General features: G+C 36.9%; 2 protein-coding genes across 6 annotated transcripts in view; one reads left to right on the top strand and one right to left on the bottom strand.

Annotated features, from left to right (window-relative positions):
- The window catches only part of LOC125777750 (uncharacterized), a 207,735-nt gene extending 207,110 nt beyond the window's left edge, over window positions 1-625 (bottom strand). Inside the window, exon 1 of the mRNA XM_049453205.1 lies at window positions 493-625. The gene's annotated coding sequence lies outside the window, so the exon portion shown is untranslated. The remainder of the gene's footprint in view (window positions 1-492) is intronic.
- The window catches only part of LOC105222901 (kinase D-interacting substrate of 220 kDa), an 85,770-nt gene that overhangs the window by 16,858 nt on the left and 42,577 nt on the right, over window positions 1-26,335 (top strand). For 2 of the 5 annotated variants that reach the window (XM_011200447.4, XM_011200446.4), the window contains exon 1: window positions 369-1,348. The exons of 2 other annotated variants lie outside the window; for them this stretch is intronic. In XM_011200447.4, coding sequence (XP_011198749.2) covers window positions 1,067-1,348 — 282 coding nt within the window. In that variant the 5' untranslated portion in view covers window positions 369-1,066. Of the gene's footprint in view, window positions 1-368; window positions 1,349-8,013; window positions 8,474-26,335 lie in introns of those variants that run through there. One more of the 5 variants, XM_049453165.1, reaches the window with a different exon arrangement.

The raw sequence follows: 26,335 nt of genomic DNA on the forward strand, positions 1-26,335 counted from the left end.
TATGTATGTATAATAGAACATCAAAATACTAAATGGTGCTCATAATTGCCTTGGCTGTGCAAGTAGTTGAGCGCTTCAGTATAATATAACAAGTTGGTCCTATGTATATACATACATACATACCTACATATGTATGCGGTACGCTGTCGAAAACCACCAAAAACATTTTGTTTACCAAATAAAATTGTTTTACTCAACACAAAAATTTGCTCTTCACAGAGTCACTAAGCCGCTATGCGTCTGTGTAAGCAGCTCTTATCTCATCGAGCTGTCTATCAGCTTTGACATACAAATTACCCCTAGACGTGTGGGTACATACATATGTATGCCGGGACTGCAGTGCATTCTATGATAGTACCGTACATTGTCTCAGCTCTGGCGGTTTATGACAGACTACGACGGGCATTTTTATGCAGTCACTGTCAGCGACGCGCGGTTACGGGAGCTGCGCGGCGAGACTAAACTAATCAGTGAAGTGAAGAAAGCATATACATAACTACATTATTAGAGGTCCGTGATTTCCACGGCTCAGCGTTAAATGGGGTAAAATCGCAAAAATACGCTGCTGCCTGTGTGGCCTTTGTTTTCGGAGCCTAATGATTGGTTTAACGGTAGTTCGAGTTGATACGCGCCATTAGTCAGCTCGCGCGCGCACGCCGCTATTTAGTTGAGTTTAGTCACTCGCCGCGCAGACGACTAAATTCGCACATTCATAGACGTGTACTAGTATACGCCGCCCCATCACCCCGCCTACCGCACGCTGCTCGGAACCACGCCACGCGCGGCGAACGGTGAACATTCCTTACTATATACATATGTACAAGTACATATGTTTGTTTGTCTTTTTGTACATTAATTTTGATTTGCTTTCGAACGAAATTGTGATGACTTTTACTCCAAACTGTGCGCGCGTGTGTGTGTGTTTTAGAAAATTAAAAAAAAAAGTTACGAAAAAGTGTGAAATTCGTAAAAAAATAAATTTGTGCTTCCCATCCAACAAATAATTTTTGTTATTATTGTTGTACAAATTTCCTTACACTTAAAAGTTAAAAGTGAAAAAATTATTATGAAGAAAGCGCTCAGCACCACCCAAGAGGATGAGGCGCCTGAGGAGGGCGCTGTCGGCGAACAAACGCGCCGCACTCCGCCGCGTCTCATGCAAATGGGTCGCGCTTTCTCCGAAATGTCACCGCTAAATCCCGCCTCGGCTTCGCCCTCCTGTCGCAGCCCATCGAGCGCGGCTGCTGGCGCCGCTTTGCAAATTCGCCGTGACTCTGGCAATTATGGCAGTATTTTTCCTTTTGGATTTTTGCGTCTGTCCCTACAAAAGACCGGAAGCTCGATACAGGTAAAAAACACTGTTGGCAACAACAGGCATATAGCGCTATGAGTTCTTTTTTTATTTGTTTATTATTTTTAGTTATCGCGTTCCTATTTGTTTGTTCGCCGCGGACATGGACTGTCGCTTCAAATACAATAAACACATAAATACATACGCGCGCACATAGTAAAATGTTAATATATATGTATTATACATACTATATACCCATATACATATGCATATGTATGAATATACAATTTTGCACATAAATAACTCGGTTTGTGCGTATGTGCTGCCGCCACTTGTAGCGCTGAAGCTGATAATCTCTCGTTGTCATATAACATTTTTGCAATTACTAACTGATAAGAATCTTTATTTGCACACACACATACACGTACAAACATTCGTGTATACTGCACATATATACGGTCTACCGTGTACCTTTTGTCTGCATATTGTTATTGATGCACAATGCTTGTGTGTGGTACAGACCCTGTGAGAAATTATACACCTCTACTTACATAGGCAGCTTTGACGCTTTAACTTCAATGATAGTACTACTCCCTTATTTGTAACAAATATATACTTTTTTATCTAAAAAAAAAAGCTGATGCAGACGCTTAGAAGTGCTATCCGTCCGTCTAAGCAATTGTGGCTCTAATATTAGCCAATAAAATCCACTTATTTATACCATGAGTGTTAAATATTTAGATTGCCTTACGTTTTATTATTTAGTTCTGCACGCAAACTTCATTCCAACGTCGATTCTACACCCGTTTTGTTCTGATATCAGATACCCAGCAAGAAATTGAAAACCTTACATCGAATTTAGCGGCATTGAGAACTTTGAAAAGATTTTGAAAGATTGCTAATCAATTTTGGCGGCATATAAAATTTATGGTAGCCACTTGTAGTACATCTTCCTCTAAAATTATTTCCAATAACACAAATTTCCTCAGCAAAAGCTGTTACAACTTTCTACTTATTATCTATGAATGGCTGCCGAGTGATTGTCTATGCTTAAAAAGCCCCCTGTGAATTATAGTTGCAGACGATGTATCATCAGCGTTGTAACAAATTAAACGGATTAACCCGAATAAAACTAAAATATAGTTACTAGGAGATATAAGATTCTGGAAGCATTCGCCTGCAACCTGCAGATTCAGTTAATTATTTGGGATACGGTCTAGAAAGGTGGCTTTCATGTAAGCCTAATATCGAGGAAAGAGCAAAGAAGCGCTTGTGCCTTGTACTGGTGCAAAGGAGCCTTTGGCAAACGGTGAGATCTCACACCGAAAGTAGTCTTCTGGCTCTATAGTCATGCCCATTATATTCTATGGGGTATTTGCATAGTAGATGGTCTTAGCGGACGCCATCTGCAGAAACTATATGAAAGAAGACGAGATGGAAACATCTCAGCCCTTCCTTATTGATTTTTCCAAATTTGCGAGATTGAGGTTCACACTTTCAGATATCGCACCGAACTGGTGAGAATTAAAATTAAGCGCCTGAGAAAATTTCTATCGGCCACAAGACGTTTTTGCTAACTTATAGGTTTCAATTACGGGGTTTTATAGGTTCACAAAGGATTCATTTTGTAGTCCAAGTGCGAACAATAGATCGGTCATCAGACCCAGCCTAATATCTATGTCAAAGAATTTGGCTTTGTTATGAAGATAAGGGTTCGTCATTATGTTTTAATAGTTATTTCGAGCGAAGGACCGCCATGGCCGGCTCGAATAGGTTCCAGACGAGAGCCCGATTTCGACAATTTTCGACCACTTTTTGCCGTATGTGAGCAATATTCCAAGGCCTCAATCGTCTCGGGCTTATCTGCGTAGATAAGCGGCTTGACATAACCCGAGATAAAGGCTCACAAAAAGTTTCCTTCAATAAATTGAAAGTTTCATTAGCTGTATGGCATGTAGTGCCGCTTTGTCGTCCACATGACAGCCTCCAATTCAGACACGAAAATGGCATGAATAATGGCTCTATGCCGTGCTCAATTGAGTGTAACATTAGATAGCACAGCTACCAGTGACTTTTTAAGGATGTAATGGCGTCTCTCTTTTTCATTCGCCATTCAAGCATTACACAAAATTCGACATTTTTGTTTATTAACATACCCATTCAACCACAAGTAAGCTGCATCTCTGAACAAAATTTTCTTGTCACAATCACCAATCTTGGGCAATCTCGTTTGGGCCTTATTTATCGAACGAGTGACGTGCTTGATGGTCATTCGGCTTAAATTCCTGCACGAGTGAGATTTTGTAAGTAAAGTGAATGGGCACAGCTGCAATTGTTGCGCGCAATGGCGTATGGACCCCTTCGGGTCTTTGATACTCTACTCCACAGCAGCAACAGCGTTTTCGGTGCGCACTCTACGGCGTCTCTGGGGATGTACAATATGCACTAGAGTAAACGTGGTGCGCAACCGATCCATTTTTGCTCGAATTATCGATTCTGCGAAGCGATTATATAGACAGAACATTGGACACAGTGTGGGATGACAAAATTACGTTGCCTTGTCTTCCGGTCCATTCTGGTCGTTTTTCAATCAAAAACATGTTTCAAATTGATCATTTGTTGTCAGTAGCGATTATTATTAATAGTTTCACCATTTTTAGAAGCTTATGATACATAATACAAAACCTTTCTGATCCCACCAAACACAGAATCGAACAGTTCTTGCAGTGGATGTTGATGGTTGTCCTGGGTTAACCCATAATTTTCCCCGTTGAAGATTTTTAAAATAAATAAATTTTTTATTTTCATACTTTAGGATCTTTCCCATACTTTCAAAGGCTCTGAAATTTCTTGTTTCGCAGCATCGAACATGGCTGCCATTTGCTTTTGATTCACAGTATCATCTTCACCCAATATTGTTTGCAGTTCGGCGTCTTTAAACTTTTTTGGTGGTCTTCCGCGTTCTTCATTTCTTACTACAAAATCATTATCACTGAATTATGTAATGACTGTAAGGTTATTGTACCATGCCACAAATGGAACCACTAACTGTATAAAACTTTCTGCAAGGTATTCACATACATATGTATGAGCATATACCTTTATGTAGAGCATATTAACGCCATTAGATAAGTATTTTTTAATAAAAACTGGCATTTGGTAGATAATCTCGAGTAAAATAAACAAACACGACGTTGTTCTATAACAACAATAACACGTAATATCTAAAGCAATTGCATTTCTTCGCATGCAATCTTTCTAAAAGCGCACTTAAGCTAAGCTCCTTTGATAACAACGGAATAACGGGTTACGCAAAAGCTTAATAAGCCCCCTGTGAATTATAGTTGAAAGCCGACGGATTAAGTGAGTCACATTTTTCACACTTACATAATCTGTACTCATATATACATAAGTATGTATATACTCTTATCACTTAATTAGTCTGGAAAGCGTTGCAAATTCCCTCTATCTTCTAATGGGTTTGGAAACACTAATTTTGAGATTTAGATTGCATTAAAGGGTTATAGCCACTTGCAAGTCTGAAGAGCCATTTTAGTTTTATAAATAAATATGAATAAAAAATGAAATAATATAAAAATATATATATTATTTAATCTACTTTAATGATCGGGATTTATTTTGCAAAATTTTAAACTCCCTTTAGCCCGTAACCGATTCTCTAGGAGCACCTCTGAGAAAAATGTTTGACGGTGAGGAAAATTTTCCCGCTTTAAATTATCCGAAATCCAAGAACCATAAAAATGTATTAAAGGGTGATTTTTTAAGAGCTTGATAACTTTTTAAAAAACGCATAAAATTTGCAAAATCTCATCGGTTCTTTATTTGAAACGTTAGATTGGTTCATGACATTTACTTTTTGAAGATAATTTCATTTAAATGTTGACCGCGGCTGCGTCTTAGGTGGTCCATTCGGAAAGTCCGAATTTTTGGGCACTTTTTCGAGCATTCGGCCGGAATAAGCCCGAATTTCTTCGGAAATGTTGTCTTCCAAAGCTGGAATAGTTTGCTGGCTTATTCTGTAGACTTTAGACTTGACGTAGCCCCACAAAAATAGTCTAAAGCGTTAAATCGCATGATCTTTGGGTGGCCAACTTACGGGTCCATTTCTTGAGATGAATTGTTGTCCGAAGTTTTCCCTCAAAATGGCCATAGAATCGCGAGCTGTGTGGCATGTAGCGCCATCTTGTTGAAAAAAAAACCACATGTCAACCAAGTTCAGTTCTTCCATTTTTGGCAACAAAAAGTTTGTTAGCATCGAACGATAAGCGATCGCCATTCACCGTAACGTTGCGTCCAACAGCATCTTTGAAAAAATACGGTGCCAATGATTCCACCAGCGTACAAACCACACCAAACAGTGCGTTTTTCGGGATGCATGGGCAGTTCTTGAACGGCTTCTGGTTGCTCTTCACCCCAAATGCGGCAATTTTGCTTATTTACGTAGCCATTCAACCAGAAATGAGCCTCATCGCTGAACAAAATTTGTCCGAAAAAAAAAAAAAACCGAACACTGATTTTGGTAATAAAATTCAATGATTTGCAAGCGTTGCTCGTTAGTAAGTCTATTCATGATGAAATGTCAAAGCATACTGAGCATCTTTCTCTTTGACACCATGTCTGAAATCCCACGTGATCTGTCAAATACTAATGCATGAAAATCCTAACCTCAAAAAAATCACCCGTTATAATAGCCTGAATGGTAATACTCGAAGGACTAGTGAAAATTTGGATTTTTTTTTACAAAATTATGGCGCTCTCTATTAAAAAAAAGTATTTTTTATGAAAAAATTTACAATTAGAGTGGCTTAAAATTCGAAATCATTGTCATAATCTTATTCCTTCGATCATTACTTACCAAATATGTACTCGTATCTATATCTAATAGGGCTTGTGAAAATTAAAAAGTCCAATTTTAATTCAAAGGGCTTTTTCAAAAAAAAACGGGGTTGGCGATTAATCGATACATTTTGTATTGTACAATAAAAAAAATTTTATATGAATGCTTTTTGGATAAATTTTCACACATCGATCATTGTCAATGCTGCCGGATATATTATCCAAGAGCTAGGCTTGCCTTCGACCGCCTAAAAGTATGCAGAAATCAAAAGTTGACGATCAATGTGTTTGTAAATGATTGATGTTAAATAAGGCTACATACACATATGTATCAAAAGTATAAAAAAATAAAAAATATGCCGTATGCTATAGTATTTCCAATCAAGTAACTGTGCTCACATTTTTCATGTTCTTATTTTCTATAGCTTTGTTGCCGCTCTATTAGCACTGATATACATTTGTTGTATATAAATATACATATGTACATACATACATACATAAGTATATGCATTTCATTATATACATTTCTGTGTTCTGTATATACATTTATTCCACCATTGTTGACAGTTTGCACTTTGTTTTGACGTCCTATATAACTGTCAATATCAACTAGGATCCAATAAAGAAATGATGAGTGTTTTGACATTCATGAGCATCCAATGTAGTCATCAATTAATAGCGTACAAAAACAAAGCAAAATCATAATAAAATATAGTAGAGCACCGATACATACATATGCATACATATATTAGTATGTTAATTTGTACGAGGTTGGTTCATGAAGGTGTGATTTAAAATAATATAGTTTTATTGTGAACTTGAGCTAATAATCTTAATCTCTCTCTCTATAATCGTGCTGACCTCTCTTTGCACATCAGTCGCAAATTGGAATTCGCACGATCAAGCATCTCCAAAGAAATCTGTTTACGGTACTCTTTCTGAAAACAATTCAGCTTTATCGGGACGAGTCGTGCAAGAATGCATTTCATACCCAAAATATCCACCAAAATCATTCGAGCGAACTCGCGAGCGATGCTGAGCTCTCTTGCCAACTCTCTCCCACTTGTAGGACGATTTTCAAGCACCATATCCTTCACTTTTGTAACATTTTCATCAGTTAAAGAGTTTGAAGGTCATCTAGAACGAATTTAATCGATTAATACATTTTATCGGAAATCTGAAAAGTTACCTCTTCGAACCAACCTCGTACTTATGTACATCCATAACTGTGCTTAGCTACATACATATCACCATCGTATAAACTATTAACTTTTCTGTATATGCACTGAAGCGTCGCCGAAGCTGAACAGCTGTCAGTCAGCTGCTTGCCATAGTTGACAGTTGCTCTTTGTTGCCGATATATCACTCGGTTTTGTTGCTGCTGCTATCAACAACACCAGCGCTTTTGTTCAATATGCACGCACTTCGCTCCCACAGTTATTGATCGTGAAAAAGTTTCTATGAATAACTAGTACACCACCACCAATGACAAGGAAAGAAACAACAAATACTGTCGCTTAGTGTGCGTGAAAATAGAAGTGTATTTGTGTGTGTAAAGTGGTTATCAGCTGCTCTTATCAACACCAGGCAGCAGCAGCATCATACGCGCGGATTAATATCATTTGGCTTAGTTTATTTACATGTGTACTTTGCATATCCAATGCAAACAGGAAGTAGGCGACTGCTTGGGGGCACACTGTGACTTAAAAGTATACATACAAACATATGTAAATGTTGGTGAATGCAGAGCAGCTTGGAATGTGCGCTGAAAGTACACTTGTATATAAAGAAAAAAATTGTACTTGCCGTCGTTATCTAAAATATCCGTTGTTTATTTTGTGTTCACCAAAAAAAAAAGAAATTAAAAATACAACAATCTTCAAAACTAATTAATTAATTGAAAAATACATTTTCCCGTCTTTATGATTATGCCTTCTTTATGACCGTGTCTGTATACTTTGTCTATTCCGCCGCTTCTATGGCCAGCTATTTAAGTGCCTACGCCAGGCTGCGCCAATTCTCAGTTCGATTTCGTGCAAGCAACCCGTTAACTTCCAAAACGATCGCAATTTTCATACTCACACACACACAAAGAAGCATAAAATTTGTTATATTTTTTTTAAGTGTTTTGTGCATTAGACTGCCTTTAAAAAAAGCGGCAAAATTGAGTGTCCAAGTGCAACGTCAAAGGTTCCCTCCGTTTATTGTATTAGCTTAACGGAAGGAGTGGGCGAAGTGAAACGCGGCAAAACGGCGAAACGCAGCAAAAGTTTTACCACTATGTTTAAGGCACGTCTTAAGCCGAGTCACACGCCGGAAATTGAGGTATCGATTATTAATACTTACATATGTATATATCAAGTTGTTCATACATATGTACATATATACTTAAAAATTGAAGGACTTAAAATATTATATATCCTTGAGGATAGACTTATTATACAGATTATATAAAGGGTGTTTCAAAATTAATGCAAGATTTACAATTAGTTTTCACAGTTGACGATGTGAAATATTTTTTGTGAAATTTTCGAGCTTTCTTCATTTTTGAAATATTGTTCAATAATGAAGACACGTTGTTCTATCGTGTAGCACCCTACTAAGCCTAAAGTGTCATCTGTAGATTTTTTTAGAGGTTATCTACACTATACTAATAAGCGTAATAAGCGACAAATTTAAATTTAGCGATAATTTTGAGACACCCTTTATATAATGGAACTAAGTCTAGACGAAATTTTTACTCTGTTTATTCTAATGTTGATGCTTCTTTAAAGATAAATCGTTGTGCAAAAATTTATTTTATGACTAGGTACTTGATTAACTTGTACATAACTAAATAGAGAGTACAGGGTCCCAGACGATGAACCCAATTTTCGGCCACTTGTACACAACTTAATAGTGGGTGGGTGTATTTGTTAGACATGTGGTTTTCACGAAGAAATAAAATGCATATAATTTAAATTTTATTTCGGGCAAATGACCGGCTCGAACATATCCCAGGCGAAGAACCCAATTTTCGGCCATTTGCAGCAATCGAGGCCATATGACTGCACCGCGCCGATTATCTTCCAGCTGCAGCAACTACTGTTATAAGGCCGGCCCATTTTTAGCGAATGCTCTCGAAAAGGCCAGTGCCCCGTCATGGTAGCTTTAAGCCTGTATATACTATTTCTGTACCCAGATAGTAGGTATTTTCTTCTATTCCAGTCTTATTTCGGCCAAATCTGCTTTGTTATCTTACAGCTTCTTGTTGTGTTCCATTTACTTTGTGCAATTCGTTCAAAATGCATATAAAACTCTCTGGTGATCCTTCCTAGCGGGCATAGTTTTGCCTCCGACTCAGATTCGTCTAAAGAGGCTACTGGGCTTTCCAAATCGTCTGCGATTTCGTTGCCGAAAATATTTTTTGAAATCCAATCTTTAGAAGATGTAGTCTGATCTGTTTCTATTTTGTTTATATTTAGCTGATTTAGAATGGAACTATGTGCGTACTTTTTCCAGCTCCCTCTCCGTAATTCGTTAGTTCTAATAGCAGAACTTGCTGCTAAGTTGCGAGTGAATTCATCTGTGGGCAGTTGATGCAGGAGCATATTAAGCGCCTTAGTCGGATTTGACTTGATAGCCAAGATAACGCCTGCACAGGCTGCTCTTTGCATTCCATTTAGTAGTTTAGATATTTTATTGTTTCTTTAATGCTAGTCACCGAAATAATGCTCCATAAGTTGGAATTTGTCTATTTACGACGTATACATTCACATGACTACATTTGATTCTAAGTATTCTTTTGGAATTCTATTCGCATATAGTATACGCCTTATTTATTCGTTTTTTTTTTTAATGCTAATCTTTCAATTCAGTTTGGTATCGATTTCAAGCCCTAGGTGTTTTGCCGTGGGACCTGATGATTTGTTGCCCCACTGAGCGAAAGAAGATTGAATTGAGATATTTTTTTTTACTTGAGAAAATCATCATTTTCGTTTTGCTAAGGTTAACACTTAGTCCGTTGTTCGCGGTGTAAGGTGTAATCTTTTAGGGCTCTTACCATAACCACAGTGATTGTGTAGGGAAACATCTCTGATATTATCAACACTACCGTAGGTACGATATAAATGCTCAGTTCCTGAATTGCTGAGCCTCAGTGCAATTCATAATTAGAAAAAAACTGAAATTTCAGGAAGCGTTCAGCTTTGTGACAAAAAAGTCCCCGGATTATTCATCTTTTTTGTTTGGAGAACAAGAAACAATCACAGAGAGCCAAATCTGGTGAATACTGTGGTATTTATTGTGTTTTTGGCTCTAAATTCGGGCCATTGTCAGACAGTCGTGTCTCGATGCGATGGTGCATTATCATCGAATAAAATCCACGAATTGCTTTTCCGCAATTCCGGCCGTTTTCGATAAATGTTCTCACGCAAACGCCGCAATACGGCCAAATAGAACTCCTTGACCGTCTCTACCTCCGGAATGAATTCATGATGCACCAAGTCACAAATATAAAAAAAAACAATCAGCATCCCCTTGATTTTTGCGTGACTTTGCAGTGTTTTTGTTTTTTTTGGTGTCGGCTCGTTTTTTCCCTCCATTCCGATGATTATTGACTTGTTTGCATGTCAAACTCATAAACCCATGCCTCAGAGGCAGTTATAATGCTCTCCAGTAATGTGGGATCGGTATTCGCACGATCAAGCATGTCTAAAGATACCTGTTTACGATACTCGTTTTGAAAAAAATTCAGCCTTTTCGGGACGAGTTGAAAAGATTGAAAGTCGTCCAGAACGAGCCATGTCTTCAACGATCTCTCGACTGTCTATGAAGGTTTTGCATCACTCGTAGGCTCGTGTTTTTGATAGAACTGAATCACCGTAAGCCGTCTCCAACATTCGCAACGATTTCGCATATGCAATTTTGTTAGATGATACATTTTTTTTTGAAATATCGGTTACCTGGGGAATTTAAATTACCTCGATCACAATCAGTTTATTTCAACTATGTCAACTGATTTATTTATCTAAGCACACTTTTCAGATACTTTGTGAAAACAATTACATACATACGTTTGCCTACTTTACGTCAAATATCTTTCAGTATTGTGACATATGCGCGTTTTCTGTCATAAAATGAGTGATTGCAAGTTGTTAAATGGGCTTGATGAGCTTAATTGATGAGTCCCATGATTACTAGTGCTCAATCATGAGAAAGTCATAAATATATATTTAACTTGTCTTAATCAAACAAACATTGATGTGCACTTATGATCATAGTGATATGTATGTATGTATGCCGTTGGTGTGTATGTTTGTATGTGTTTTGGTGTGATTTGTTTGAGGTCAATATCAAACATTTTTTGAAAATTCTATTGCCACTAAGATTTTCACTTATCTACGCGATACATACATACTTGCACTATACTTACATACAATTCAACGCTTGCTTAGAGCACCACACTCACCGCTCTGCGTACTCTACTGCTGCTTTGCCTCAAATGCTGGCCAAAAAATGCCTGTTTCTACAAAAACAATTAATATACTTTATTTACCTGTATTCTATTTTAGCCGCCAAACGCCATTGAGGGGGGTGTCCCTTCAACATTTCATTTTCTCTTCACTGCAACTTTGCTGGTAACAACAACACAAAATTATTCCAAAACAAAATTCTACAAAAGCAATAAATTAAACGACAACAACAACATATTTCGGCATAAATGACTTTGAATTGAAAATTTTAATTTGCGCACAAAAGACAAAAACAACCAGAAAAATTGAAAATTTTTAATTTGCATAAGCGCACTCACCACGCCAAGTCACCACACAAAAAAGCAACAAAAAGCATAAGCCACAAATCATGCAGCAAAATGACAGTCGCAACAGTAGCTTCAAGCTTCCAAAGAAAACCACCGTCGTCAGCACAGCGACGACAACCACAGCGACGTCGGTTAGTACCGCCGCCAGAAAGGGTAGCAACGCGTCATCGTGTACAACCGTTATTACGACCAGCAGCGCCACCACGGCTCAGCAACATATCATTTACAATCACCATACGATCAGCGCGCTCATACGTGGACTCCATAATACCGGCATACGCGATGTGAACACCATGCACTTGCCATTGGTCGATGAGTCGGGCGAGGAGACGACAGCGCTGAGCTCGGTAACCAGCGCATTGGATCATTCGAACTCGACACCGAATTCGTTACTCTCCTCGCCCAGGTTGAAATCGGAAATGACACCGCATTCGTCATTGCCCCGGCTTATCATCAATATCGAGCCGGCCGATGATACTGGCGGTGGTGGTGGTGTTGTCGGCACACCTGGTAATTATACGGCGCGTTCGCTGTCGCCAACCGACGAACTGGAGCTGGCCAAACAAAATGGCACCGGCCTACCGCTCAGTCCTGGCGCTCGCCGTTTCAGTCAATTCAATTTTGCGCTTCGTCGCTTCTCGCACGTACACAATCCAGCGGTAGTACTTGGGAAATCCCTAAAATTAAATATTTTCTAAAAATATCGTTTGTGATTAATGTATACCAAGCTCCCGCGCAACCTAGTGTCTTTAATCACATTTGATACGCACGCGCTTTGTTGCTTTAACCCTGCTAACTCACTGTCTACGCTTTCTGTACGCCGTTTCGAAAGCTCGTTCTCTTGCTCCTTCATTGCTTCATGTCTTACAACTACTCTCTACTCCTTAATCGTCAGTTGCTCTACTCATTTTCCGCTCTGTATTGTTTTGTCCCAAAAAAAAACTCACTGCAATCTTTTACTGACTTCCACCATTTGTTGCGCATATTCTTACTGGCCTCTTCGTTTTTTTCCACGTTTTAAATTCTAACTCTCTGAAGCTCGTAACTAATATCTGCTCTGCCTTATATGCTCTACCTCTCTCACTTACAAAGTTGTTGCTGCGCGTTTGTTATTGCTTTGCTTTTATTACTACTTCCTTTTCGCTGGTTTTCACCACCTCCTACAACTAAATCTTCTAGTCACGCGCAATCACTCAGCAATATGCTTGCCTAAACTACCTTGTTTCCAGCCCCATGCCCTCCTCCTCTTGTGCGACAGCTAAATTGTTCTGTAGTAGTTCAAACTCTTTTTACCCGTTTAAGTCTATTTTTACACATTTTATCCTTTAACTTTTATTTTTCTGCATGTTTTGCTCTCACACACAATTGGGTCCATCGTTCGTTTGTCTGGGCCCATCATCGTTTTAGCTATCGTAAATATACTAAACTCTCATACATATAGTTTGTTGTTCGCTGTTGCATGCAACATTGGCTGGTTAGTTGGTTGCTGCTTCTGCGGCTTTCCCATGCTTTGATCTCTTGTTGAAGTTATAAATAGCCGGCGGCGGTTGGAGTCAACAAGGTGAGTTCCATGTGAATAGTTCAACTAAGAATTTTCAGTTAGTTTCATAGTCACATAAATTTAACAGTTATATTGATTAAGAATTCTTAAAAAAATACAAAAAAAGGATTATGGAATTATATTAAGAACGTAAAGAAAATTAGCTGTTAACGAAAGTTTTGAATTTGATTTTGATCGGTCGTTTTGTATGACTGCTGTTAGTTATAGTGGTTCGATAATGACGGTTCCGACGAATGAGCAACTTTTTGGGGATCATTTCAGATCTATATCTCAAAACTTTGGGATTAGTTCTTTTATATAGACAGACGGACATGCCTGAAATGAGTTCAGGGTATAATATCCAATGGCTTAGGTTAGGATAGGTTAAGATGTCGATCTTAACAGGGATTTCACTTGAGCAGCTTAAAACACCGGTCCGTTTTATTACATCAAACTTCTATATAATAGATTATAGGACCCTTACAAATCGTCAAAGTGCTTTAAGCCTATTACAAATTTTTTTAGATAGCTAATGTCAGTTTTTGCTATATCTTCTGGTTCGTCAAAGGTAAAACTGCCAAAGTGTCCTCCATACAACTGAGACATGATTTTTAGCCAAACTGGATGAATGTCTATTGGACAATATCCAGTGGGAACCCCTACGATTGCGACCAGATGAACTTTGTTAAGGGCAAGTTGTTCAGTAGATCTTCTGTGTTCTACTCTAAGCGCTGGTCATACAGATATGAAGCGCGGCGGGGAAGCGGTCCATTGTGGCATTGCTAGAACGGAAGAAGCCGATGTAAAGAGGGAAGGGATGCCTTTTTCGCTAGCCTTGCAGTTGCCAGCGATTTCGCCATGACCGCATACTCAAACGAGTCTAATGATGAAGTATCTTAATGCTATTTCTAACGAGAAGCTTTGAGTGCACAGTTAACGAACTCTGCGCGAGTATTGCCGCCCTGCTATCGGAGTGAATAGTCACCCAACTAGAAAAGGATGCAAAAAATGAACATTTCTAGTTTAATTATTCTTTTTTCAATTATGTTATAGTTATTTGTCGAAAATTTGACTAAATTACAAATATAATAGGTAATATTTAATGTAGTCAATTAGAAAATTGTGAAAATTTAATAATTGACTCAATTAAGAGGCTTATTTAATTTTACCTTAATTCAGTCAATTAGTTAAAATTGTTAATTGACTCAATTAAGAGATTGTCAAATATGCTTTTTAATTTTACCTTAATTTAGTGAATTAGGAGATTGTAAAAAATTATCAATTGACTCAATTAAGATATTGTCAGAAGTGCCTTTTTTTCAATTGCCTTACTTTAGTCAATTACTAGATTGCGAAGAATTGTTAATTGACTTAATTAAGGGGTTCTCATTAGCACCGTTTTTTATTTTACCTTAATTTATTACTACTAGATTGCTAAGAATCGTTAATTGACTCAATTAAAAGGTTGTCAAAAGCGCCTTATTTTATTTTACTTTAATTTAACCAATTAGTGGGTTGCTAAAAATATTTAATTTTAATTAAGAGATTGTAAGAAGAGTCTTATTTAATTTTACTTTAATTTAGTCAATTAGTAGATTGTAAAAAAAGTTATTTGACTCAATTAAGAGCGAGAGAGAAAAAAGAAAAAGTTAAAATATTTACAATATATTGGACCGTACTTATTAATTTGATGCGCGCTGTATTCTAGCATCAATGTAATCTGGCATAATGTAACTTCTTGCGTACTTTTTCTTAGCGAATAGTTTATGTTCCTTCAGATTTCTTTTACTGTTTTACAAGAAAAGACAAAGACTCTTATGACCACCAACTTACATTGTTGTTGTACAGGGCGATGAAAAGTACAATGCGGGTATTCACCATGAGCGACTAAAGTGTGATGCAGCGAAATTAACTGCTGCTTGTTTGTTGCCTTTTAATTGAAATGAAATTAAGAGAAAATAAGCACTTTTTGCTTAAAAGTATGACACAGCAAGTTATCGTCACTGTCCAAATATCACCTGCATACATGTGTATATATGTATATATGTGTAAATGACTGTAGCCACTATGCTATTTTTGGCACGTGTTGGTGAATACCATTGATCGATGCAGTTGAATGATCCCTCAATGCAGTAGCATCATAAAAACGCTTACAAACATAGTGTAACAATATGAGCGTTTGTATGTATATTTGTACTTAATATATACAGCAACAATAAGCAACAATCATGGTGTTTTTTGCGCTCAACATGTTGCCAAGTTCACAGCGTTTTAAGTTAAGGATTTGTGTGGCTGCGGTTTATCTGATGGCTGCACGATCTCGTTACCGCTGCTATGCTATGCGCTGCTCTGTGGCTGACAATAAACCAAACTTGTCCACAAAAAAATAGATAAACCAACAATTATGTGTTATTTCTTAGTAAATTATAAATTATATATGAATTGCTTCTAAATTTGATATGGATTAAAATCGTTAATTATAAAAATTTTTTACATAGTGATAAAAAGTGCTACACTAACAAAACTCACATATATGGTATATAAATCATGTCACATGAATTTCATAATACGCACCAAAGTTTTTTTTAGTATAAGTGGTTGATCTTAAACCGCATACCAAATAAAACTTCTCAACATTTTGACACTTTATTTAACAAATTTTTGTTCTGCATATTTTTTCTTTGTCGTCATAACTAAGAGGGAGGTTTGATGGATCAATGAGTGATGGTTTTTATTGAATAGCTGTATGTGTAAGAGCTTCAGAACATCACGAAATGTGTCAAACTTTCAACCGGCTACGTTACTTTCAGACACTGGATACAGTGATTGACGCTGATTTCATAATTTTTGAAATTTATACTTTTATGTAAAAGAAGAACCTTGCACAAATAAAAAAGTTTCTATACAAAAACTTAATTGTAATCGTTCCATTTGTATGACAGATATATGCTATAGTGATCCGATCTGAAGAATTTGTTCTTAGATTGTAACGTTACCATAGACAATAATCGATTTCGTGAAGATATCTCGTCAAATTAAATATTTTTCTATACAACCAATTGACCCCGGTCGATCTCGGAAAGAAAACGACGTGTATAAAGATTCAGATTGATATCTTCTAAAATATTAGAACCTTTTAAGCATCAATTTCTGTGGTTTAAAATATATTTACAGTTAAAAAAGACCCGTCGACCGATTTTGGGGAGAATTATCGTTTAAAATTTAACGTCAGCCTTAAGGAGCACTCTGAAACGCCTTTTCAAATCTGCGTGTAAGTTCGAAAATATTCACCGGAACGATATGAAATTTTCTGCATGTTTTCTTAAATATATGTGCATTAAGAAAATAAAATAACAAAAATCGATTTTTTTAAATCCAAATGTATGTACAAGATGCGTTCCAAAGTAAATAGGACTTTTTGAATCTAGCGCCCTCTGGTGCCGCCATCTATATGTCGGTGCATTAGAATCTGCTATACTTTATCGATTGACCAGTGGAAATTGCGTTTTAATTGTTAATATGTTTTTGTTATCGGTGCTAAAATTAGCTTCGAACAAAGAGCCATCAGAAAATTTTGTTTTAAAATTGGTAAAACTTTCACCGAAATGTTTCAATTGATGAACCAAGTTTATGGCGATAATTGCTAACCCGTAGCAGAGTTCACGAGTAGTTTCAGCGTTTTCAAAGTGGTCGTGAGGACCAACATGTGGGCCAATCAAAATTCTGGTCACCGGAAATTCCATCGCAACTGTGCGTGAATTCATCAAAAATCAGCCGAAATCATCAACCATGTGTGCACAGTTTTTTCCGCACAAATTGACTGACGACGAACATTCGAAGGACATCATTGTGACTGATTATTTGACCAAAAATCACATTTTAATCATAACCCACTCCCCGTATTCATCTGATATGGCACCGTGCGACTTTTTCCTTTTCGGAAAAATGCATTTGCCCACGAAAGGAAGGAAGAATGCAGACGTAGAGGCGATTCAAAAGGCTTGTACCGGCATTCTCGCTCTCGCGGCAAACACTCGACATGCTTTTGGACCTTGCTAAAAGGTATATTGAATTAGAAGGAGACTATTTTGAAAAAAAAAATAAATTGATTTTACTGAAAATGCCTGATTTTTTTCTAAAGTCCTGTTTACTTTGAAACACACCTTGTATATAACCCCGGTACGTCTAATTTCAAAGAATACTATTGGATGTTAGGAAACTTATAGTGTTTTTCGCTTTGGAAATTCGTAAGGGAACTCGTCTTATAAGACTTCTCCGATTACAAATAGTTATTAGGAGAAAATTACAACATTGCAGTACTCTAACTTCAAAAATGCAGATAAGAATCAGAGAGACTGATTTTTTACCATAAATGTAAATAGTAAAATGTTCAATATTCTGCCAAGTGGACGAATGGATGATATTGATTCGGAGCAAAAACTGCAATACTATTGGCCTAAAAGAGAGATTGGAAAGTTAAGTTTAAGCCGATAACTCATCACATCACTAAACCGGTCAGTGCTTGGCTTAAATTCTACGTTTGAATATAAAATTATTGAAAAAGTATTGCATTTCAGATATAAAAAGACCTTTCATCAAATATATCAGCACATCGAAAGCACACTTCAACCTTCGGTCAAAAAGTAGTTGAGTTCTAAACCACAGATATTAGTATATAAGAATCGCTGTCTTCTTCAGCTGCCCGCGTACCAAACCGACATTCTTTTTGTTATTTGCGTCACTCCTTTCTGCTTTGTTACTTTTAATGCAGTTATTTGTGGAGTTGCTCCTCTGGTTTTATTACGGTTAATGGCATTCATGCATCCTTACCAAAAATTAAAAATAAATTTAAAAATTTTTATTTGAAGTAAAGCAATTAAAAAGTTCACAGATTTGTAAAATACATTACTTTTTTGCACTTGCGGCTTTGGAAAATTTTGAGGGGGTTTTCTGGTCCAGACGCCTAACCTTAAGCATTTTTCAAACTAAGATAAAGGAAATGAGTTTAATATTCATTTTATTATATGAATTTTTTTGAAATTTAAAAAATAAAAATAAAAAAAATATATATAAAATCAAAAAAACAACAACAAAAAAACTTTGGACTACAGGTCAGTCGACTGGGAACTTTCTGCTCATCATGCCTCCAATCCAATAGAAAAATCCTTTTATGGAGATCTTTTTGAATATCAAAACAAAAAAAATGTGAAGCATTTCCTGAGTTTTGCAAAAAGGTATGATAAGATTTTTAAGTCTCGTTTCGGCCATTTCTAATATGTCATCATCTGTAATTTTTTTCATTGTATTCATTAATGTTTACAATTTCATCATGGAAAAATAAACGCAAGAACAACGTTTACAAATTATTCAATTTTATTATCAGAATAATTGTTCTTCAATTGCCACTTTTCGTGCGATACAGCGATTTCGAGGACACATTTCCTTTATGTTCAAGTGCCAATAAGGCAAAGAGCCGCTCGAAGTAAAGGAAATATTGCTCCCGTCAAGCAAATGTTACTGAAAAAATCATATCACTCTTATTAGAAAACCGTGTACAAATAGACCTTTGGTCATAAAATCTTTAATATGCTTGTTTCCAATAAGGGGTTACGTGGGTTTCATCGGGTAAAAAACAGCCTTTTTACAACAATTTTGCAAATTGGGGCCGGGTTGGCAGGATAACTCCTTACAGGATCATCTAGGGTGAAAAAATACGTGTTTTAGTTAAAAACTTAACTTAGAACTTTAATGAAAATTTCGCGACATTTTTTTTTAAATATTTGTAACCGAAAAAATCCTTGATAAAAGTCTATAAGAATTGTATCTCAATAACCCGTATAAAATTTCATGAGTAGTTCTCGAGAAATCTTATCAACCGACTTCAAAAAGACAGTTTCGAGAGAAACGGGTTTAAAGACGGCGCACTTAGCCTAGCCAGTCTCAAGCGGACAAGTTCCCAAGGCTGTATCGCCGAAACTATTACTCAGATTAACTTGAATATTCTAGAGGTGTTGTAGAATTTAATAAGACAAAAAAAAATGATTTTTTTGAAACCCGTAAACCCATGTAACCCCATAACACATACAATTTTTATATTGCTCACGTTTATTGGTGGCTAGTTTTATACATATTACTTTTTATTTATAATAATTTTACCCTTTCAATTTTATACGTATTTTTGTTTAAAATTTTTATATTGTATTTTATTTTTGTTTAATTTTTTTTGTGTAAATTTTTAATATTTTTATTTATTAATTTTTTTTTTCATTATTTTTATTTATTTTATATATATATATTTTTTTATACATTTTTATTTATTTTTATATATATATTTTTTTTTTCTAAATTTTTATTATATATTTTTGTTTATTTGTTACTTTAATCTCTTTCGTCATTTGTTTGTCATTTGCTCTCACCGGTTATTGTCATATAATTACTTAATATTTATTTCATAAATACAAAATTGTTTGAAATAAATTCCCCCATGAACCAAAAGTTCATTTAAGGGGTCAATAATTGCGCCGAAATAGGTTATTGGCATTAACTGCAGCGAATGCGTCTCGCCACCGGCGCTAATAATTAATTAAATTTTTTACCATTTTTGTTGTTTTTTTCTTAACACTCGCGTAAATTAATTGTCTGGAATTTTGATTTACGTTGGGAAACAATTTTGGCATTGTAGATCAAATACAGAAGGAGCACATACGTTTTGTGTCGGCAGTTATTATGATTACTTTTTTTTATTTTATTTTCTTTTTTATTTTAGATTTTTTTAACTTGATTTTTTTGTTTTAATTGTTTTTATTTTTAAATTTAATTTTATTTTTTTATTTTTCTTTTTTTTACATTCTTTGCTTGGTTCTTTGATTGTAATTTTTGATTTTAACTTTCACTTTTTATTTTATTTTATTTTTGTTTTACTCGTCACTGCACATCTGTATGTTTTTTTTAATTATTCTAAATTTTTTATATTAATTTGACAATACTCGTTTTAAATGAATATGAACTTCAGCGGTAGTGCTGTCAATCAAAGCAAAAAGCGCCGCTTCCAATATCTTGGCACACACAAATAACATGGAATTTTCTCTTAGGATTCAATGAACTTGCCATATTTATTAAATTATATATATTTCTTCCATAAAATATTTCCAGTTTTATTGTACATAGTTAGGAGCATTTTTAAAAATATTTCAAAAAATATTCCGAACAATATTTTTATGATTATTATATTTTTTTATATATTTTTATTTTTTTACATTTCATATTTTTTATATTTCTATAATTTTTTTTGTTTATTTTTTTTATAATTTTATTTTTTCATAAATTTATACCACTACTTTTTCTATAAATACGTCTAGAAGTAAAAAATATTTTACTATGCCTTGCAACATAACGGCCCAATTTGGTCATTGTTCTGTGTTGTTAACTAAAATGTCAGCCCTGCATTAAATCTAACGATGCCAAGTTCGTGATCAAAACAACCTTAACCCTAAGTTGAACCTTAAATCAATTGACTGCATTGAATGGATAGATATCAGTATGACAATGCTGTTCATTTAAACGCTATTTACTATAGTGAATGGAAGAAGTTGTCAGTCTCTGTCAAATCAGCTGATCTTAATTGTATCTAACACTGGCAAAGAACTAATTAAGTTTTGACTAGCAAATGGAACTGTTTACTTTACAAGTTGTTTAACTCGTGTTCGTAGTTTACCAAAATATATTTCGTTCTTCCTTTTCGCTATGTAGCGCAGTTAGAGATTCCAAGTGTAGCCAGTCCTTCTCCATCTGGCTTTCCAACGAAGTAGAGGTCTTCCGGGGGAATCGGCTGGTACTGCGTTGAACACTCTCAGAGCTGGAGTGTTTTCATCCATTCGGACGACGTGACTTAGCCAGTCGTCATATATCTCATACAGCTCATCGTTCCATCGATTGCGGTATTCACCGTTGCCAATGCGCAAAGAGCCATAAATCTTCCGCAGAACCTTTCTCTCGAAAACTCGTTAAGCCGACTCCTCAGATGTTGTAATCGTCGATGCGTTTGCACCATAACGCAGGACGGGGATGATGAGTGACTTGTAGGGTTTAGTCTTTGTTCGTCGAGAGAGGACTTTACTTCTGCTGGCAAGAGTTATTCTGCTTTCGATTTCGAGACTGAATTCCTTGTTGGTGTTAATGCTGGTCCCAAGATAGACGAATTCTTCGGCTTCGAAGTGATGACTGTCAACAAAGACTCCTACGTTAAGTCGCGAGTGTGACGACTGTTTGTTTGACGACAGGAGATATTTCTCTTGCACTCTTTTACTACCAGTCCCATTTGCTTTACTTCCTTGTCTATTCTGGACAAATGTGACCTTGCTCTTCGACATAATTGCCATCAAGAGTAATTCATTTATTATATCAATATACCATTTTGATACCGGTGAAGCTTCCAGGTTTTCTTATTTCCTTCTATTTTGAAGAAATATGGACCAACTCCCCTGCTCATATAGCACACCAAACAGTGACTTAATGATTCTTGTGAAAATTAGAAACGGTGGCCATCTTGTTTAGGACACATTCACCAAACGTGCGACGCGCTTGATGGTCTGTATTTTGTAACCCCGTAAATCAACAAGCTTCCGCAAGATCTTCCATAAAGTAAAGGCCACATAAGTTCTTTCGGGTCATTTTGGATACTGTGCTCCACAGCTGCAAAGCGTCTTCAGTATCCACTAGAGTAAACGTGATGCGAAACCAACCCTGGCTGCTTGAGTTACCGACTCTGCTGGGCGATTATGTCGATCGAATATTAGATGCAACTCGTGAACCTAACCATTATTTTGATAATAAATTTACGCGATTTAGAAAATTTTTTCTGAAGTCTGTTTATTATGAAATGACAGACCAAACTGGGTATAAATCCAGAAACAGCCGTCAAAAAGGTCAACTCAGAAAAGGTATTGCGCTACATACGAGCATATCCCGAACTTAGTGATAGTCAGTTTTAAAATTATAGACTAATAATGTTGGGAAGGAACCTCGGTAAAGCATTTATCAAAGTTAGCGCCAGACACCACTTGAAGGTTAAGCCCCCACAGCGCATTGTTGCGCATTAGCGACCGAGATAAAAAGACATTAAATTAAATGCAGAATTGTGCTAAAGAAAAAGCTATATTTGCGCCTTAATAGCCATCGCTAGCGCAGAAGAGACGCTCAGCACACCTATACCGCTCACTGCTTAGAAGCACACACTTACAAAAACAAAATTGCTGAAATAAAATAAGAAAACCATTTGTTTTCTCAACAACCAACCATTAAAAAGCAGTGGCGGCAGTGGAAAACTACAAATGTGTGTTGAATGCGCCTCGCATTGGTACGCTACCTTGCCCGCGCGCCCAGGCCAAGTAAGCCAACAACATAATATCGCTTAGCGCTCTCTCACGACGACGCCACGATTTGGCAGGCCAAAGCTGTTGCTTCAATTGCAATTTTCTTTCGCTTGCTGACCACAAGCAGTGCAAGCACCACAGAGTGGCCAAGCGTTTCTGCAACGCAGTCATCGCGCGCGCACTCCAACGGTCACAACGTATCGCAGCGGTCAAGACGCGTTTGCGCACAACAAACGTTTATTTCGCCGACTTGACGAACGCGGCGCGGCTATTGTCAACGAAGCGTTTTGCCGTCCGGCATAATCAGTGTGATTACTGTTATTAAAGTTGTTATTATTCGACTGTGTTGTTTAGTGTGTGCGCTTTTTGTTTTTCCTCTGTCATTTATAGCAATGCAATTTGGCGCTCGTAAGGCGAACGCGCCGCGCCGCGCCATACTTTTGGTTCGCCTGTGGCGACGCGTTGATTTAGCGCGTATCAATGAAAATCTGAGATGCAATATGTTTGATATTTTTTTGCTGTTGCTACAATTATTGGTGCTGTTGTTGTTTGCGCGTTGATTGTGTTATAAATAGAAGTACGATTGCTCATTAAAACTGAAGTAAAATAAAAGTAATTAATTTGCCATTTAGCTCAACTGTTGTTTTATAAGGAAGCCGCCATCGCGCGCTTGGTGAATGTGGATTTCGTTGGCGACGCGCGTTCGTAATTTTGCAAAATGTTTGCCATTGACAGTAACTCTTTAATCGCCAGCACACACGGTTCGATTGCATTCGGCAAATGTCGAAGGTCAATTTTATGTGAATGCATTCGGCGCGGTGGCCACGCGTGGTCTAACGGTATTATCATGCGCGCTTTTTTCCTGCTGTTGCACTGTGCAGCCGCGCGCGCTCGTATATATAATTAATGTGAGTGTGTGTTTGACTGTGCCACTTTGGTTGGTTGCGTCAATTGTAACAGCACGGTCTGCCACAACAACAATCGCCTGACAGCGCCGCGGCAGCGCCAATCAAATTGTCGTTGGAGTGGACAAAAACACTTCTTTGCACACAAAGTGCAACTAAAGTTATTGTTGTTGCTATTATTGCTTGTTATTTGCAGAAATTTACTACACTCGGAAAACGCGCGCGTCTACACACACGTACATTAATATGTCAATGCATTCGTATGTGCGCGCGCGCTTGGTTGTTTACTTTTCCACGCGTCATTTCTTCGCGTTCGTTTGCTTTGCGTGCTCATGCAAGATACTTAAAAAGATACTATTACTAACTATTATATACACTTATGTACTTAGAATTTCCACATTCGCCACCAGCCAGCACTTAACCGATTGCTCTGCTGCGCTCAGTCGACAATATATCAGCGCCATCGACCGACGCACCCACCCGCACATGCAATCAGCCATCATCTCCCTTAGCGCCCATAATTGCGCTCAGTTGATTTAGGTGAGCGCAGCGCTGGCGCGAGACAAATTTTTCCGCATTGTATTACATAAATACCAACAAAACGCTTAGCGCATGTCGTTCTACAATGTATAAGCTCACTGTGGGGCAAATGACATTAAATATGGATAAAAACTGTATTCATTGTGACTTGAGGGAATTCAGTTTTATTACGAGATACTTTCAATTCGCAGGCGTAGGAGGTATGGGTCTCTCACGAGCTCTGTAAACGTTGGTGAGCAACCAGTAGTTGTGGCGTTGCAAAAGCCTTTTGACCAAGAATTGAAAATTAGGGGTCCATGGAACTAATAGCGCCTAGCCGGGTTCAAATGGTCGCGATGATAGATGTCGGAAGTGGAGATTGTCCCTTTGGCACTTAGGCGTGGAAGTTAAAGATTTTGGAAGATGCAACTTGTCAAAGTTTCAAGGAGGAAGTTGAGGTGGAAACATCGCCTTTTTCCACCAAAGGTTGAAGCATCTCGGTGGCAATACTTTTTACGAATTGGCTAGAGTAGATGTTATGGCATGCTCAATTTGTGGTTGGTTGGCTGTAGACGCTTTGTAGATCTCTCAGAACTGGAGTGCTTTCATCAATTCAAATGACTTGACCTAGCCAGCGTAGCCACTGTCTCCTAATTTGCTAAAATATGTCAATGTCGTCATATATCTCGTTCCATCGACTGTGGTATTCACCGTTTTCAATGCACAAAGGACCATAAATTTTCCGCAAAACCTTTTTCTCAAAAACTCGTTACGCCAAAACCCAGCGCACAACCATGGGTAGGGATGGTTCGTCTGCTCACTTTAATTCGCCTTCAAAAGGTTATTTTTGGGCTACCCAGAGGTTACTTGGTCTAAGACCGGCAATCGTGAGCTGCTTGAGCTATGTATATGTAAAATAATAGGTTTTGGTCACCCAAGTAAATGGGGCTCACAGAACTTTCCTCAACTGTGTGAACTTCTACACATGGCTCCATCCTTCAATAATATCTTCAAACGTGTTTTCTGTTTTATTGGAAATTTCCTCCAAATCGGTTCAAAAGTAGCGGTCTCATAATGTATAACCCATATCACATATTATAAGGTATTTATACCAAATCTCTTAAGTGGAAACTATTGAATATTGACATTCCACGTTAATTCCATGTGACCAGGGTGTATTACTTCACGTTTAACTTTTTTAGAAAAGCTATCTCACCATTTCATAGTAAGATACTTAAGCATATTATCTACGCAAGATCCTGTAGAAACCTCAGAACCTACATATGTATATCAAAAACCCTTTATTGTTTCTTTAGTCCGGATTTTTAAAGGTCTCTGTCCCCTTTGTCGGGTTGCCTCTCTCTCTCTTTCTCATTTATCGAAATAGTTTCAGTATCTATCGCCTCATATGATACCAATCTATTTTAATTCCAACAATTACATAATAATAATAATATATAACAAGCTTTTGCCCTGATTTTTTGTTCGGCACCTTCTCCCTAAGTAGTTCATTTCTTTGCTTATTTTTGTTCTTAGATGAAATCTGCAGGTTTTAGGTATGTTGCTTATGACTAACCCTCGTGACTCTATAACTTCGTATAATTTCTCCCCCGAAAGTCGAGTTTAATGTATGTATTTTACCCGCGTCACTTCCCATAATTTCTATTATGGGAGGTTTTCTGTTTGATGATCATAAATTCGAAGGTATACAGTGGTTTTTGTGGTTTAAGGAAAGCAAGATAATTGAAAGATTAATTTAAAAGAAATGACTCAAACTACGCTAATTACATAACTTCCGATAAAATTCACAGAAATACATTTTCAACCCCATCCGCTTTGGGCGATCTTCGATCATGAAGCTCATTACTTCTCTCGTTGACTAAAAATTATTATGTGTCATGTTACTTATTATTTTAGAAACTTGTAAGTGCCTAAAAAGTCAATAAAATTTAAGTTAAAAATGTAAATGAAAAAAAATAAAATTAGCGTAATTTGGAGTTTTTTGTTGTTGGCCATATGCCAAATTTTTTTCTGGTATAATTATTGTTTTTA

This window comes from Bactrocera dorsalis, chromosome 3 (assembly GCF_023373825.1).
Source record: "Bactrocera dorsalis isolate Fly_Bdor chromosome 3, ASM2337382v1, whole genome shotgun sequence".
NCBI classification, from domain to species: Eukaryota; Metazoa; Arthropoda; class Insecta; order Diptera; family Tephritidae; genus Bactrocera; species Bactrocera dorsalis.